The sequence below is a fragment of the Mus caroli genome, unplaced genomic scaffold, assembly GCF_978045245.1.
Source record: "Mus caroli unplaced genomic scaffold, Mus_caroli_1 scaffold_3, whole genome shotgun sequence".
Taxonomy (NCBI): Eukaryota; Metazoa; Chordata; class Mammalia; order Rodentia; family Muridae; genus Mus; species Mus caroli.
The window spans coordinates 41,594,029-41,609,660 of NW_028227258.1; the positions used below are offsets into that span (position 1 = coordinate 41,594,029).

The 15,632-nt window shown below is 37.3% G+C and overlaps 1 protein-coding gene across 2 annotated transcripts in view; it reads right to left on the minus strand.

The window, feature by feature from the left end:
- Dpyd (dihydropyrimidine dehydrogenase) overlaps window positions 1-15,632 on the minus strand; it is an 899,256-nt gene that overhangs the window by 852,511 nt on the left and 31,113 nt on the right. For both annotated transcript variants that reach the window (XM_021158977.3, XM_085835556.1), the window contains exon 2: window positions 5,823-5,933. In XM_021158977.3, coding sequence (XP_021014636.1) covers window positions 5,823-5,933 — 111 coding nt within the window. The remainder of the gene's footprint in view (window positions 1-5,822; window positions 5,934-15,632) is intronic.

Genomic DNA, 15,632 nt, shown 5'->3' on the forward strand with positions numbered 1-15,632 from the left:
CCAAACCAACCTTTGGAGGGGGGAAATAAGCAAGGCCAGAAGACAAGGCAAACCTGAAATAACCGTGATTCTAAAAGATTACAAATGCACCTCATTGGGAACACATGAAACCACACATTAAAGGGGAAGCAAGTGGTACCCCTCTTCCCTTGCAGGGACTCTGTGCTTCTCCCGCAGTTGTTTTTAGCTAGAGTCTCCCCTCTACCTCTCCTTATTTATGGTTCGGTGCCACACAAAGCCTCATAAGATCAAACACAAAAGGAAACAAGTATGTCCCTACTTATCTTTTTTTTTTTCATTTACTTCTATGGTAATTATCTTGGTTATTGGTTCTTTAGCTAGCCCTTTATATTGTCTATTTGAAGTCAGTGCCCAACTTCCATCATGCTAAATCCTACCCTAATCTCAACAACAACCCTGTTGTGCTCCCCACTCTAAATACTGCTCCTAGAAAACTCTACCCATAGCCTTATAATTACCTACACCTCTTTGTCACCAGCTCTTAACCTAAATTCGTTATTTCACATTTATTAATTTACCCTATAAACAGTTAATACACAAACAAATTCAACTCCCAAGTTACATATTTTATGCAGATATATTATATTGAAATATATATATATATACAAGCAAATATATACAGGTGAATGTGAAGGTCAGAGAGAAAGGCCAAGTGTCAGCATCTACGGGCTCTCTGCCTTCTTGCTCTTGAGACAATATCTCTCAGTGGTCTGGAAACTGCCAATTAAGCTAGGCGAGTTGGTCACTTAAACCAAGGACTGTCTGTCTCTTCCTCACCAGCTGCTCTAGGATTACAACCATGCTCCATGAAGCTTGGCTTGGATAAGTGGGTTCTGCAGATGGAGTTTATAAGCCATGAGAGCCTACTATGTGTCATGTTTTTAGAATAAATTCACTACGACTCAGAAAATAAATGACTCACTGTACTTAACCATGCTTCCTATTATTTTCTTTTTCACCTGGGATAGATTTTTTCTGATTCATAATATTTACTGGTCTTCAAAAATTGTAGATGAAAATTGACTGCAAAATATTTATATAATTAGGACAGTTCAGCATTTTCAAAATGTCAAAAATAAACAGCGGTCTGAAACACCTGCTTAAAAGACACTGGGAATAAGTGCTCTGTGATTCATTACCCAGTCCAAACACATTTTGCAGTTAAATTCCTTGTATAATTCAGAATTTCCAATTAGTCATAGACCACTAGTAAGCTGCCAAATAATGAAATTCCTCCGCAAAAATTTCAAAATTGTCATTCTTGGGACAAAACAATGCCTTTTTCTCTTAAAGGCCTATAATCTACTTAGGAAAACAAATTACAGTTTGTCTAAAATAAAAAAATAGACTCCAACTTTTGTAGATACTGTTCATCTCTAAGCAGCATCTGTCACGGCACCTGAGACATGGATGCTCAGGTGTCAGGTGAATGAATAAGAAGATAAAGGCAAGTTGGGTAGGGAATGAGGGCTGCACCACGCTTCCCAAAATCTTTATTTGAGGTTGCAAAGAAACTCACAGGTAACCTGAATGCACACACTGTGACTAGTCAGTGGTGGTGTGACTGGAGGGAGTCTTACCATGGTAAACCAAAACTGAAGCCTTATTCCTGTTTTCTGAAGTAACGTGAGAACCATCAGAGCTTTTAAAGTACGTCTGTTTTCATAAACACATTTGTCTTTTTCTAAGGATGCGAAGTAAAATACTGGTAAAGATATATGACTCATTCTAGTCTAAGTAAATCATTTAGCATTTGTCAGCCTACACATTACCATGCGTAAACTAAAGAACGTAATCTGAATGATTCACAAAGAGCTACAAATCACTACATGCAAGAAAATATACAGTCATAATGCCCAGTGTGTAGAGAATTGGGGAAACGGGAGTTCTGTTCGTTTGTTCATGCATGCATTCATTCAATAGCTAGACATTAAGGACAAGCTATGTGCTAGGTGCCATGTGAGAAGCTGGGAACACAGGGAAGGAGAAGAAATGCAAGACGAGTGAAATGTAAAACTCCTGCTCTGCTGTGTTTTACATACAAGGAAATGAAGACAGTGAAGACCTATAAGGAAAAGGGGTGACTCAATAGCAAACACTGTGAAGAAAAGCAATCAAGGAACCTCGCAAAGAGCCACAAAGGGCAGGTAGAGGTTGACTTAGGGTGCTTAGAGAAAGCTTTCCTGAGATGATAGGTGAGCAAAGGAAACTGTGGCTGCCAGTGAGCAGGAAGATTGCTGGCAAATTCTCAGCACAGAACTTGTAAAGGAGTCCTCAGCATTGCTTCTAGATGAGAATGAGCTCCACTGGGAAGGGGTTACCTTGATCCTGGACTCAAGGACACTGCAGAGACCCAAAGGAGAGATGATAAGGACATTATACACACACACACACACACACAGAGAGAGAGAGAGAGAGAGAGAGAGAGAGAGAGAGAGAGAGAGAGAGAGAGAGAGAGAGAGAGTTTTATTTTACCGGAAAAGATGAAGGGTGGGGATTCTGAAACAGAATTTGAAGGCAAGAGAGTCATCATGCAATATTTGAGGTACCTTTTAGATCTGTTAAGAAGAACTATGTGATAGCTATTTATTTATCATGGTGGAGATAGAAAGATTACATAGAGATATAAACATAGGAGCTGTATGACTAGAAATGTTACTAAATCAGAGAGGGAATGATCCCATTAGTAAAGTTGTTTTGTAGAAGAAGAAGGAGAAAGTCACACACTGGCCACAGGAAAAGAGGGATGGGCAGGATGGCCACGAAAGAGAGATTGAAAGGCTATAGCAGGATGAGGCCCTGAAATAGCAATTTCAGCATCTGATAACTAAATTTTCTAGAAGAGAAACTGCACAAGGATTAGATGTATGAACTTCCACATGGGAAGAAATGGAGGAAAGAGCCAAGATCTATCCATGAGAACACCCAGTCTTACCCAGATCCAGAAGGTTCTGCTTTGCTCCCTGGAGGCAAGGGTCAGAGAAGACTATGAGTACATCTCAGCTGGGTGTGCTGGCCACAGACATAATACCAACAATTGAGGACTGGAGCAAGCAGATCCCCATGAGTTCAAGAGCAGCCTAGTCTATACAGCAAGTCACAGGATTCTTACTTGATCATTGAACCACCCCAATAAAAACAAAAGGGCATCTGTTTATCCCAGGAAAGAGTGGGGGTCAAGCTTATCCGCTTTCAAATTAGCGTGCCTTGTAAAAGGACTTCTTTTTCTCTCCATTTTCTTGTGTTTGGCTATTTTAAGTATGTGCCTCTCTGAGTGTTATCTATCTACTGGTTCCTCTAGTAAGAGAAAGGACAGTTCTGTTGTTCTCAATATGTGTGCAGAAAGAAAAGAAAGTAAAAATCAAATCATATACCTTGATAGCAACTATATTAAACCCTTTATATATGCACAGAGATAATACTTACGTAAAGGAAGAGATTTTATTCAAATGGTGAATTGAGTATAAGCTTGAACCTTAGCCCCTCCCCCACCCCATCTCCTCAAGAAAGCTTCTTTGCTTTTCTCTCTCAGGCTATGAGCATCACTGGAGTTTGCAGAGTGATCTGCATCTTCAACAATAAATCTGATCTTATACAATGAGATAATTATTTTTACATAGATTGCAAGCTTTTATTTTCCCATTTATACTTGCTCACTTTAGAAAACCCAGACTACACAAAAATGTCAAGAGCACAATAATAATGAGCACTAATAATTGTATGGACATTTCTATTCATTTGTGGATATCCACAAAGGTATAGTTGTATGTAAGCACATACAATTACAATTAGATATAGTAATATTGTATGTGCTTTGCATGTAATATAGATTGTGACTGCTTAATCCAGAGTATTAACTATTGAAAAATATTTTTAATGGTCATACAGTTTAACACTGAATATATTTGCTTTAATTTAGTTAATCATCACCCAGTAGTTGGAATTTGGAGGATTTTTCATCTAAATTTTTTCTCTACTGAATAAATAATGCCTAGAATAATCTTCTTTCTACATAATTAATGTTTACCTATTTCCTAATTCTTTCCATAGTACATAGGACTATAAGATGAATGACTGGGTGTGTTTGACAATTTAAAGTTATTTTAATTGTGTGTCTGTAAAATTTTGTGTTGAAATACTAACTGCTAGTATCTCAAAATGTAGTTATTTAGAGGCAATATTTAAAGAGGTAAACAGATTAAAATAAGCCATTGGAACAGTAAGAATAGGTAAAAGCACAGGAAGCAGACAGCATTGATTGAACAAGCAGAAAGCTCTCAGCAGCAATCTGCCCTGCCAACACCTTGCTCTCAGACTAGTCCCTACTAGGGTGGAAACTGAATGGTTCAAGACACCCTATCTGTGATGCTTTTTAATAACAACCCTATCACATAACATAAATATTAAATCAAATATTGTAAGATTGCTTTTCTACAAATTTCAAACAACAAATACTTGAATAAGTCAACTTACCTCAATACTACCTTTGCCAGGTACATATTTTGGAAGAAATGAAATTAGAAAATCTATGTATAAGATCGCCTCTTGAATGATCATTTTCTTAATACAGTCGTGATAATAACAATTGAAATAGGGAAAGCCTTCTATTTCTAACAGAATCTGGAACATAGAATGTTAGATCATTTATAAATGAAAAGCCCCGGGAGAAGCATCTGATGTCTTCAGATCATAGCTCTCACATATTTGGAATGAGAGACTTATCCCTGATAGCTTTTATAAGATACATTTAAAACTGTACTATTCTGCTCATTTTTTTCAACTGTTGCCAAAATGATGCAAAATCACATGTCATCATGTGACCAGTGTGGACTACCCTGGTGTCCTTCCCAAAACCTGTCAGGAAATCTCAGAGTAGGCAATAGAGCTCAGAAGAATGAACCAAGCAAAACACAATGCCAAATCAAAGGCATGCCATAGCATGCCTGCCTCTTTGTTGTTGTCAAAACCCTTTTCAGGGTGCCTGTCCTCGTGTCCCATTCTCCAAAGGGAAGAAGGAAGAAAAAAAAGACAAAAATAAAGTCATGTATCTTAAACAACAGTATGTAAAGAGCATCCAGAGAACATAAACCAAGCAAGCGCATGCTACAGCCTCATTAATTATTTTGGAAAAATCGTTTGGGGGCTATTCCAGTAAAAAGGAAGTCTTTCCAATTTTAAATATTTGTAGTTCATAGATCCAGTGTGGCCTACCCTGGTGTCCTTCCAAAGACCTGTACTGGAGTTTGTGATCACAACATAGACACAGATAAGAAAGATCCTAAGCTAGACAGCAACTTTAGAACTCAGGCTGTGAGGATAGAAGGAACCTCATGGGCATGAGGCAGCTTGAGTTGCACAGTGAGTCCCTTCTCTCAACACGCAAATAAAAACAAATTAAAGAATTAAAAATCAGCCATGAGGAGCCCCAGAGAAACCGCTCTGCTTCTGCATCGTATCTGGGTGCAGAAGGTTTATACTGAACAGTCAGGTAGCCTTTCTCAGTGACACTGAAACTTGTGATATGGAAAATCTTTCAGCATGCTATCATCGTACATAACAATTTTAGGCTAAATTTAAAAGAATTTAGAAAAAGAAATTCTGGTAACAAACTTATAAAATTTTAAGTTTTACAGAAGATTCGCAAAGCATCAAAAACTTGTTTGCAGATATAAAATGCTTAAATTGCTTTAAAAGCATAGCAGCACCTCCTGCCTATTTAATTCCATTTCTAAGATACAAAGACATTGACTTCAGTGTGGGGAATAATTTTCAGAAGGAAATCACGTGTCAGTGATACTCACAAAGCAGTTCTTGTCAGTGTTCCTTTTCCAGTGTTTCTTGTCTAGTTTCTTGGCTGTGGTGGAACGTAGAGTTGCATGAGCTTGTACTCGAGGATTTAAAGCCAGGATACTCTGAATACAGGATAAATAATAAACAAATGGAAATAAGTAACCATGTTGGGATTAAAACAAATCAAAATTTCATTTTAGATCACTCAATTTCCCTAAAGAGAGACTTAGCTAAGGGTGAATATTTTCATGATACATGAGAGACAGAAGTGGACGCTCACAGTCAGCTATTGGATGGATCACAGGGCCCCCAATGGAGGAGCTAGAGAAAGTACCCAAGGAGCTAATGGGATCTGCAACCCTATAGGTGGAACAACATTATGAACTAACCAGTACCCCAGAGCTCTTGACTCTAGCTGCATATGTATCAAAAGATGGCCTAGTCGGCCATCACTGGAAAGAGAGGCCCATTGGACTTGTAAACTTTATATGCCCAGTACAGGGGAACACCAGGGCCAAAAAGTGGGAGTGGGTGGGTTGGGGAGGGGGGGGGTCTGGGGAACTTTTGGGATAGCATTGGAAATGTAAATAAGGAAAATAACCTAATAAAAATATTTTTTAAAAAAAGAAAGCTTAGACTTAACACAGCACCTTTCTAGAAATATAATACAAGAATGCAGGAGGAAAAGCTAAGAACCAAACTTGTAATTGAGAAAACAAAATAGCCAGGCAGTGGTGGCGCACGCCTTTTATCCCAGCACTTGGGAGGCAGAGGCAGGCGGATTTCTGAGTTCGAGGCCAGCCTGGTCTACAGAGTGAGTTCTAGGACAGCCAGGGCTACACAGAGAAACCCTGTCTCAAAAAAAAAAAAAAAAAAAAAAAAGGAAATAGAAAGAAAGAAAGAAGGAAGGAAGGAAGGAAGGAGAGAGAGAGAAAGAGAAAGAGAAAGAAAAGGAGGGAGAGAGAGAGAGGGAGAGAGAGAGAGAGAGAGAGAGAGAGAGAGAGAGAGAGGAAGAAAACAAAATGCCATTGCTGTAAATTGATCATATAATAGATAAAATATGAATGTAGTAACTTCTAATATCCCTTCTAATAATTCTAAAAATTCTTGCCCAATGGATACTTCAACAAAACAACTCAGGCACAGGCAACATTGTAGATAATGTAGACATTTTAGAAAGCCAAAACCAAAGTATCACTGTGTTCAATATGAGATCATTTCTAAAAGTAGTGATGAAAGCTCTACCTACATCGTCTCACCAAGCCGATGGCCTGAGAATGAGCTAAACAAGTATTGCCACAATAGCCATACCACAAGGGCAGGGAAAAACCAAAACAAAGAACTATGCACAACTAAGGAATGATGAGAGTGGGAGAAATTGTTTTTCCCTGGGGAAAGTACAACAATTGATTATCCAATACTAAAAGGCTAGCCATGAAAATAGAGAAACAACTAACATTATACAGACTGGGCAGATTATAGTTAAGAATATATGTATATGCATATAAATATATAAATGTAAAAATAATTCATAAAAGAAGTTATAAATTTGAAAGAGCTAGTAAGTATATACAGGAGGGCTTTGGAGGGAAAAGGGAGAGGGGGAAAATGGTGTAATTATAGTATAATCTGAAAAAATGAAAACAATCATAATAAAAATCATAATCCAATGTGCCCAATAATAAGCAAAAAAAAAAAAAAAAAAGCTTATTTTCACCACAGAGGAAAGTGTCCAGTGACAAGTGCTTCAGTTGAACCCAGTCAACATTTCTGTGAATATCTTAAACAGTTCTGACATGGTGAAAAGCATTATGTAATAGTGAGGGGAAAAAAGAAAAGATTTAGAAAAAAATAGAAGCTGTGGAGTTGGCCAATGAATAGAGTACTTGCTGTGCAAGCAATAGAATCCACATCCAGCTTGCCGGGATGCAGGACTAAAGCCAGGTAGGGCTGGTGACTGCTGGTAAATCCAGCCTTCCAGAAAGAGAGACCTGGATTCCTAGGGCAAGCTAGCTAGTATGAATAACTCAAATTGGTGTGTTCCAGATTTAGAAGGGCATGTTGCTTCAATAACGTGAAGAATTATTTTTTTAAATACCTGGCATCAATTTTGGGGTGCCATACATGCACACACTTCTGCATGCATAATGAACACATGAACATACATATGCACATACACATGTGCAGCACACACATATAAAAAGAAAACCAATCAGGAAAAAAATAAACAGAAAAGACACAGACATTTTCAGTCTTTAACAAAATGGGAGGTAATTTCTTTTGTATTTGTAAGAAATTAAATTTTCATACTGTTTAAAGATTTTAATTCAGATATTAATAAAATGTTCTCAACTGAGACAGAACTAGAAATCACCCTTTACCTCAGTCATCCACAAGAGCACATGTGTCAAAGTTCTTCTCTAGATTTTCTTTCATAATTAGATCTGCCGTTTTGTTATAGAGCTTGCAAATACCGCTACCGGGTCAGGTAACCCCAACCTAGCTCTGCTTATATAAGGATGCTTTCTTCCCTCATAAACTGACAGCATTGGAGGTTGGAGTATTGGGGATTTTCTGTTTAGTCTTTGAGAGTCTTATATGCAATGTCAAGAAGACAGCCCATGTTTATATCTGCAAAAGAAGTGATTCAAAAGGGTGTGTGTCTGTGTGTGTGTGTGTTTGTGTGTGTGCTGGCAATTTAACTCTCAATGAACTACTTATAATTTTTTACATAGACTAGAAGAACACATTAAGACATAAATGGAATGCATGACATAATATGTTACATAAAATTAGAACACACACTCTCAAAATAATGTGGCGTAAATATGAACTCCTGAGTTTATCTACAACTGGAATTCCCCTATATGGTTTATGCATGCCATGGCTGGAAACAATTCTGACAGGGCTTCTTACAATCCAGGTCCTAGTGCACCTGACAAATCCAAGATCTTTATAAAAGCCTAGATTTTATAATTCCTTCAAAATTACCCTACCAAGCTCATCTTTTCCACACATTAAAATGAATCCTTATTGGAATTCTATAAAACTCTCCATAATGCCAAGACAAATGAATAAACACATTCTTACCTACTAAGTAGGTGCTAACATCGCCCTTTCTCTTTTGTATTACTCGGTTCCTTATGTCTAAAGTAATCATCTCCTAGGTGGTCAATGGTCTGTAGAATATCTATTACATAATGATATAAAGAGCTTCAAATGGTGTAAAATACACAAGTTGCCTATGATTAATTTTGTACTTAATAAATAAGGATGAAATAGGAAAAAGATACATTTTATGCAGCATTTGATATAAAGTGGTAATAATGTCATCTACCTTAAGGTTTTAGAGTTTAAAACCTTTTTGCATACATTGTATAATTTAAATAACAAACATCTACTGCTACATCCTTATTTTGGATTAATAAACAAATTAAAGCTGAATAAATACAATATTTACTTATGTAAGGAGGACTGAGACATTCTGATGTGCTTCAGTTCTCTTGTAGGATTTTAATTCAAATATTTCTACATATAAAGTCTCTCTATGTCTAATGTAGAAACTTTTAACCACATTTAAAAAAAAGCAAATACTAAATGTCATCTGAATAACTTATTAAAGAATTTAATTTACACACACACACAGGCAGAGAGAGAGAGAGAGACACAGAGAGAGAGAAAACACAAAGAGAGATAGTAAATACAATTAAAAATTAATATCAGCTCCCCCAAAATTTAAAAAGAAAACTCAATGGGATCTCTTGACTATACTGTAAAAGGTAAACACTAGATCACTTCAGGACTCATGTAGACCAACTCCAAACAGCTGGTGAGAACAACCTTTAATTTATCAGGAGCTTGTCTTAAGGAGGAAGAGGTAAAGAAGGAGGAGGAGGAAGAAAAAAGGTAAGAGGAAGAGGAGGAGGAGGAATATCAATCGAAGACACTTTGTTGCAATTCAGAAAGAACACTGAAGATCCATGGGGTCTGAAATACCAGCCACCACTGTCACCCAGATCCATGCCACAGTAACCCACCCCTAGGAAAGTGTAACCCAGAAAGTAAGACTTCTTCTGCTCAATTTCCAATTGAAGGCAATGACACCCCAAGTGCCTGTCAGGGAAGAACATTCTGTCAGAATGTCTCAGAGCCCCACCCCCAATTACGTAGAGTGAACTCAAGAAAACCTAGCTTAGTGGCCAAGAGTTTCTTGTACCCAGGCCAGCCTTCACTGGCTGACTAGAGGCTTCACTGTGATGGCAGTGACACAGCAACAACAAACAGTCACACCAGAGACCGTTGCTACCACAGTGTGTGCTGAGCACTGCTCATCAGGATCAATGCACTGACCAACCCAAGGATGACTGCCCACACCCAGTGCCCTGATCACAGAGTCAGCATGTCACTTTTGGAGAAGTAGTCACTGTCACTATCCCAAGCTCTGGAGCTCTGGTACAGAGATTTTCCCCAAAGAAGAGGCAGTGGTGTGAACATAACCCTCCTCACATGAGTTGAATTTACTTGGACCCCTTTTTGGGGGAGCTTCAATCCCAGGAGTCTTCTTATGAGATATTAAGACTTTGACAGCAAACAGTTTACAAGAGGCTAAAGTCTTCCTTGGGAAAAAAAAATATATATAAGTAACATGGCAGAGAGTTCACCAGAGAAAACAAGAAGAGCAGGTAAAACAAGCTCTTAAGAAAAGCCCTCAAAGACTGACCTCAAAAGCAACCTTTACAAATGGGTCCAAAATCAACTGAAGCATGTCACAGGGTGACTGATCCTTCAGGGCACTATACAAAGTAGGCACTAAGTGTGTTAGCAACATGAACAAAGATTCAGAGAGAGAGGTGGAAAGGGGCGAGTATGAGAGCTCAACTGAAACTACTGAACAAACCCCAGGTCACACCGAAGATGCTGTGCTTCATAAAACAGGGCAAAACCAAAGATGTGTGTCTAAGAAAAGGACTTGTATGGAGCTGGGGTTTGGGGAACAATACTGGAAAGGAGATAAGAGAGTGCCTTTGAGAGTAAACCTAAGGAATTACACACATCTATGAATCTCAAATAACATTTTAATGAACGTTATCTAAAAGCAAAGAAACAAACAAACAAACAAAAAACAGAAATGTGGCCCAAATCACAAAATACCCCTATCCATGTCCAGTGCTGTACCATATAAAGATGCCAGAGGTACAGACAGTAGGGGAAATAGATTTTCCTAAATCATCTAACTAGGTACTAAACAAAAGCATGAGTCTCCTGTCCTCGTGACAAAACAAGATTAATATTCAAAATTATTGTTATATTAAAATTTTATTTTCAAATTTATACACACACACACCATAAATACATGCTATATGTTGATATGTGCTATGGTTATGATGTGGCTGAGGGTGTCTCCAAATATATACATGTTAGAATCTTAGTCTTCAGTGTAGTTATATTAAAGAGGTGATTGGGCATTTAAGGAGTAGTGTCTGGATTTGGGGAGGGGTGTCAAAACCACCCTCTCCCAAAGTTCCAGGTTCCTGTCTCACCTTATGTTTATGTTTTCTACATTCACATACTTCCACCATGATGCTATCTGTCAATTTGACATGGAGAGAAGTGCTGGGTTGGATTCCCAAGCAGTACTAAAACAAATATCAACAACACACGAACAGCAAAAACAAGAATGAACCACAGTTCATAGTAAAATATACTCATGGAATACGAGAGGCCACTGTGAAGTATACACTGTCAGGCTGGATGAAAAACAAGACCCTAAAGAAATTACCCAAGGAGCTAAAGGGATCTGCAATCCTATAGGTGGAACAACAATATGAACTAACCAGTAGCCCCCTCCCCGCCCCCCGCAGCTCGTGTCTCTAGCTGCATATGAATCAGAAGATGGACTAGTCGGCCATCAGTGGAAAGAGAGGCCCATTGGTCCTGCAAACTTTATATGCCTCAGTACAGGGAAATGTCAGGGCCAAGAAGTGGGAGTGGGTGGGTGGGGGAGTGGGTGGGGGACTTTTGGGATAGCATTGGAAATGTAAATGAAATAAATACCCATTAAAAAATGTTTAGCCATTAAAAAAAAAAAGACAAACAAGACCCAACTATGATGCTTTGGAAAAGTGGACTGTAACAACCAAAAGATGTGTTTTCTTTGTGGTGTGATGAAACTCGACTCTGTATTACTAAAATAACTATGTATACATGTAAAAAGCTGAATGTTTTCCTTTATATATATGGTCAGTAGTATGCTACGGAAATTACATTTTGATAAAGTTGTTATTAAAAATTAAAATGCTGCATTCAATGAATTTAACTGTACAGCACATTCACTTTAATGAACAACTTTGGAACTTGTCGTACTTTCACAACTGTGATGAAATTATTTATAGTAACTCTTCCAAATGGCAGACAAGATGTTTCTTCATTCTACCAGGCTAGTTGTCTGTGTCCTTCAAATAGGACATGCACACTAAAGCTCTCCGTCTAAATGAATATGCCTTGAAATAAAAAAAAATTACCAAAAGAGCTGATTTACAGATGTCAACTTGAGAAAATTCAAGAATCTTATTTTACAAGAAAAATTAAAGATAATTTCTCACTATAAATACAATACTGTTGCTTACCTTTTCAGACCTGAATCACTACAGTACCATGTGGTAATACAATTCAATAAATAAAAGAACAAGGTATTCAAAGGTATTCTGGCCAACATTTAACGTAAACAAAGTAGGACTCATACAAGAAATATGGCTGTATTTATTTTACCTTTTACATCCACAATCCATATTGTGATAAATGATTACATTTATCTATGCTGGCATAGTAATGTAACTTTGGGAAATAAACATTCTGAATGTAATTTATTGGCTGCTTATCATGCTTACTTTTCTTTCACATAACACAAACATAAGGTATAACAGCATGAAATATTGGGTTAACCTTTTATGAGAAGGCATTGAGTTGAATTCAATGGATCTTGGGTAAAAATAAATTGGATTGTGGAGAATGGTTACCGAGGATTTGACTTAATAATATCCCAGATGAAAAGTGATATAAAATAAGAATACATGACGTGAGTGGTTAAGAGCTGCTCAGAACAATTTTCCAAAGCAAGACTTTTTAAAACCCAAAGTCAATATCATCGATAAGTAAGCAGCTGGAAGAATAAGAAGGAAAAATTCTAAATTACATTTCTTCTAAGAAATGACCAATGCCAGGTCCTCACCGGGGTCACAGGGTTCCCTCTCTGGATAAATTGACCACTTCAAGAAGCCCATTAACCCTTCAGACATCAAGTTACTGCTAATAGAGGGAGACTTTTCTCTCATCAAAGACTCTGGCTTTGGATTTTCCAGTCAGTTACAGAGGATTGTGAGAATGGACTGGTGCACATGGAGGCAGAAAAAAATAGAGTTTGAGTAAATTATATAGCGTGATTTTTTTCAAGGGGGGGGGCTAGGAAATAATAAAATATGATTCAAACCTACTCTACACAAAATCCGAAGAATCATGTGCTGTCACTGCCTTCTGTGAGCATTGCACACAGAAGTATTTGGACTTCTAGAGCACATACACACTGAACGTGTTAAGCCTCATCCTAGAGAGTATCAAGAGGAGAAATGTTGACTGCAGTCATATACCTACACTTCCTGGAGACAGGTACTACTCGCTGGTCATAAAATGTTGGACCTTTAGAATCATTTAGGAGTTCAAATTCCAGTTGCAGGAAGCCATTTGACCAGGCAGTCTTCTTTCTAAACCTGTGCTAATATTTATATGACCATATTGATTAACTAAATATAATATATCAAGTTTTCTTCACCATTTACATTAAAATTATAAACTTTCTACTCAACCCTAGTTATTCCTTATAATTCTGAGCTATAAAAATGATACGATGTACTCGCGTTTGGGTTGTAGATGGTCAAGTTGATGAATTAAATTCTATCTTACTCAGCTTATGCTTAAATTTTATTGCTGGTGATATATGTCAAGGTTTCTATGGGTCATGTCCTTGTATAAGGCAAAAGGAAACAAATGATTTACAGTATCCTGCTTTTGCTTCTTTTCTACTTGGTTGTATATACTTAATCTTGATATAGCACAGTGTTTTCTCCTACTTGTACTTGAGTGCTCTTCTTGAGTAAATTCTCTCAACTCACAGAGGAGCAGACTAGGAAAGTCTGTTGAAGATAAAACTGAACTTCGTGCTACTTACTTGCTGAGCATACACTTGCTTACAAGGTTCAGCGTCAACCCATTACCCCTCCGTTTCTTAGATCTGTCATTGCTCAGAGTGTAGGGAGAGTTAAATAATCTTCATAGTGTTTAGAAGCCATTTGGAGACTTTAGATAAAACCAGAGATGCTTTGTGGGGAAAAGAAGGCAGAATGAGCATCATTTGTTCCCCCCACAAGATCTACAAAAATAGATACAGGCAAGTTTGGAATCTGAAACCCTTGGAGAGCCTGGTTTAGTTGTGGACAAGAATCCCATGTGTTCATAGTTGTCTTTTAAATGAAGTCTGAACACAGTGCCTTAGGTTGGGCCACTTCCCCAGGTAATGATAACAAAGGAAAGTTGCCCCCTTTTTATTTTTATTGAATTTTTCCTAATATCTCCATAAAAGGCCAATACTCCTTTTATAAACAGTAATTAATTATTAGTAAATAATAGATGAAGAAAGAACACTATATTGATTCTAAATCTGCCGACCTCGTGTGAATGCATCTCCTAAGCAGTTTTATGTTACATTTGATCTCAGATTTTAGCTTTTCTATTTTTTTTATCTGGATATTTTAACCTTCATATTCCATTGTCATATTCCATAGTGATCTGTCATAGTACTAACCTGACAGTGTTGATTTATTATGACCATATATAAAAACTACCTTAAGGGCAGTAAGAACTTTTATACCACATTGTATTTTTTTAGTTGTAAGTGTAGATTTTTGTTGCCACTCATCCAATCTGTATTTCTGTTCCTGAATTGTTGGTTTTGAACTGTTAATACTTACAAGGGGATTCATTTTAAAAGTATAGAAATATGCAAAAAATTAAAAAAGGAATCATACAAGAAGGAAACTATAAATAAGACAGAATGGATCAGAGAGATGTATCTTAGATGAAATCAAATTGGTCATGGGTTCCTGAATTTATCATATATCTCTGACCTGCAATGGCTAAGGCAGATTGCCTAAAAATGTCAATACGCTTTTCACAAATTAGTATTTCACTATAAAATTCAAATATACATTTACACATCCACTACATGTGTAGAGCAATGGAGATAATGTTTTCTTATACATAAATCTGTACCTAACTCGTGAACTTTGGGCTAGACATGTTAGGATAGATTTACATTATATTTTCATTCTATGGAAGGCAAGGCAGATGAAAAGGTGATACATTTGTAAAACAGCACAAAACGTATCAACTGGAAATGAATGGACCCTTTCATGATGCTGGTCACATCACCTGGGAAATTCAATTCATTTCTTTTCAACAAACAGTTATCCTAAGTAAAATAGTTCATACATCTTAAAATGTCCCGTCTGTCATGTCTCTATGCAACTAATCAAGCTGGGTTCTGTCACTTGCATCTCTAGTCTGGCTTTGCTAGATTTTGTACATGGCTCTTGGACTTACAAAGCACATACCATTCAATAGATGATCAATAGACTGACTTTCAGAAAGCTCATCTTCTTTTTAAAAGGCTGAAAATTCATATAATTTGTACTGGCTAGTTTTGTGTCAAGTTGACACAGCTGGAGTTATCACAGAAAAAGGACCTTCAGTTGAGGAAATGCCTCCATGAG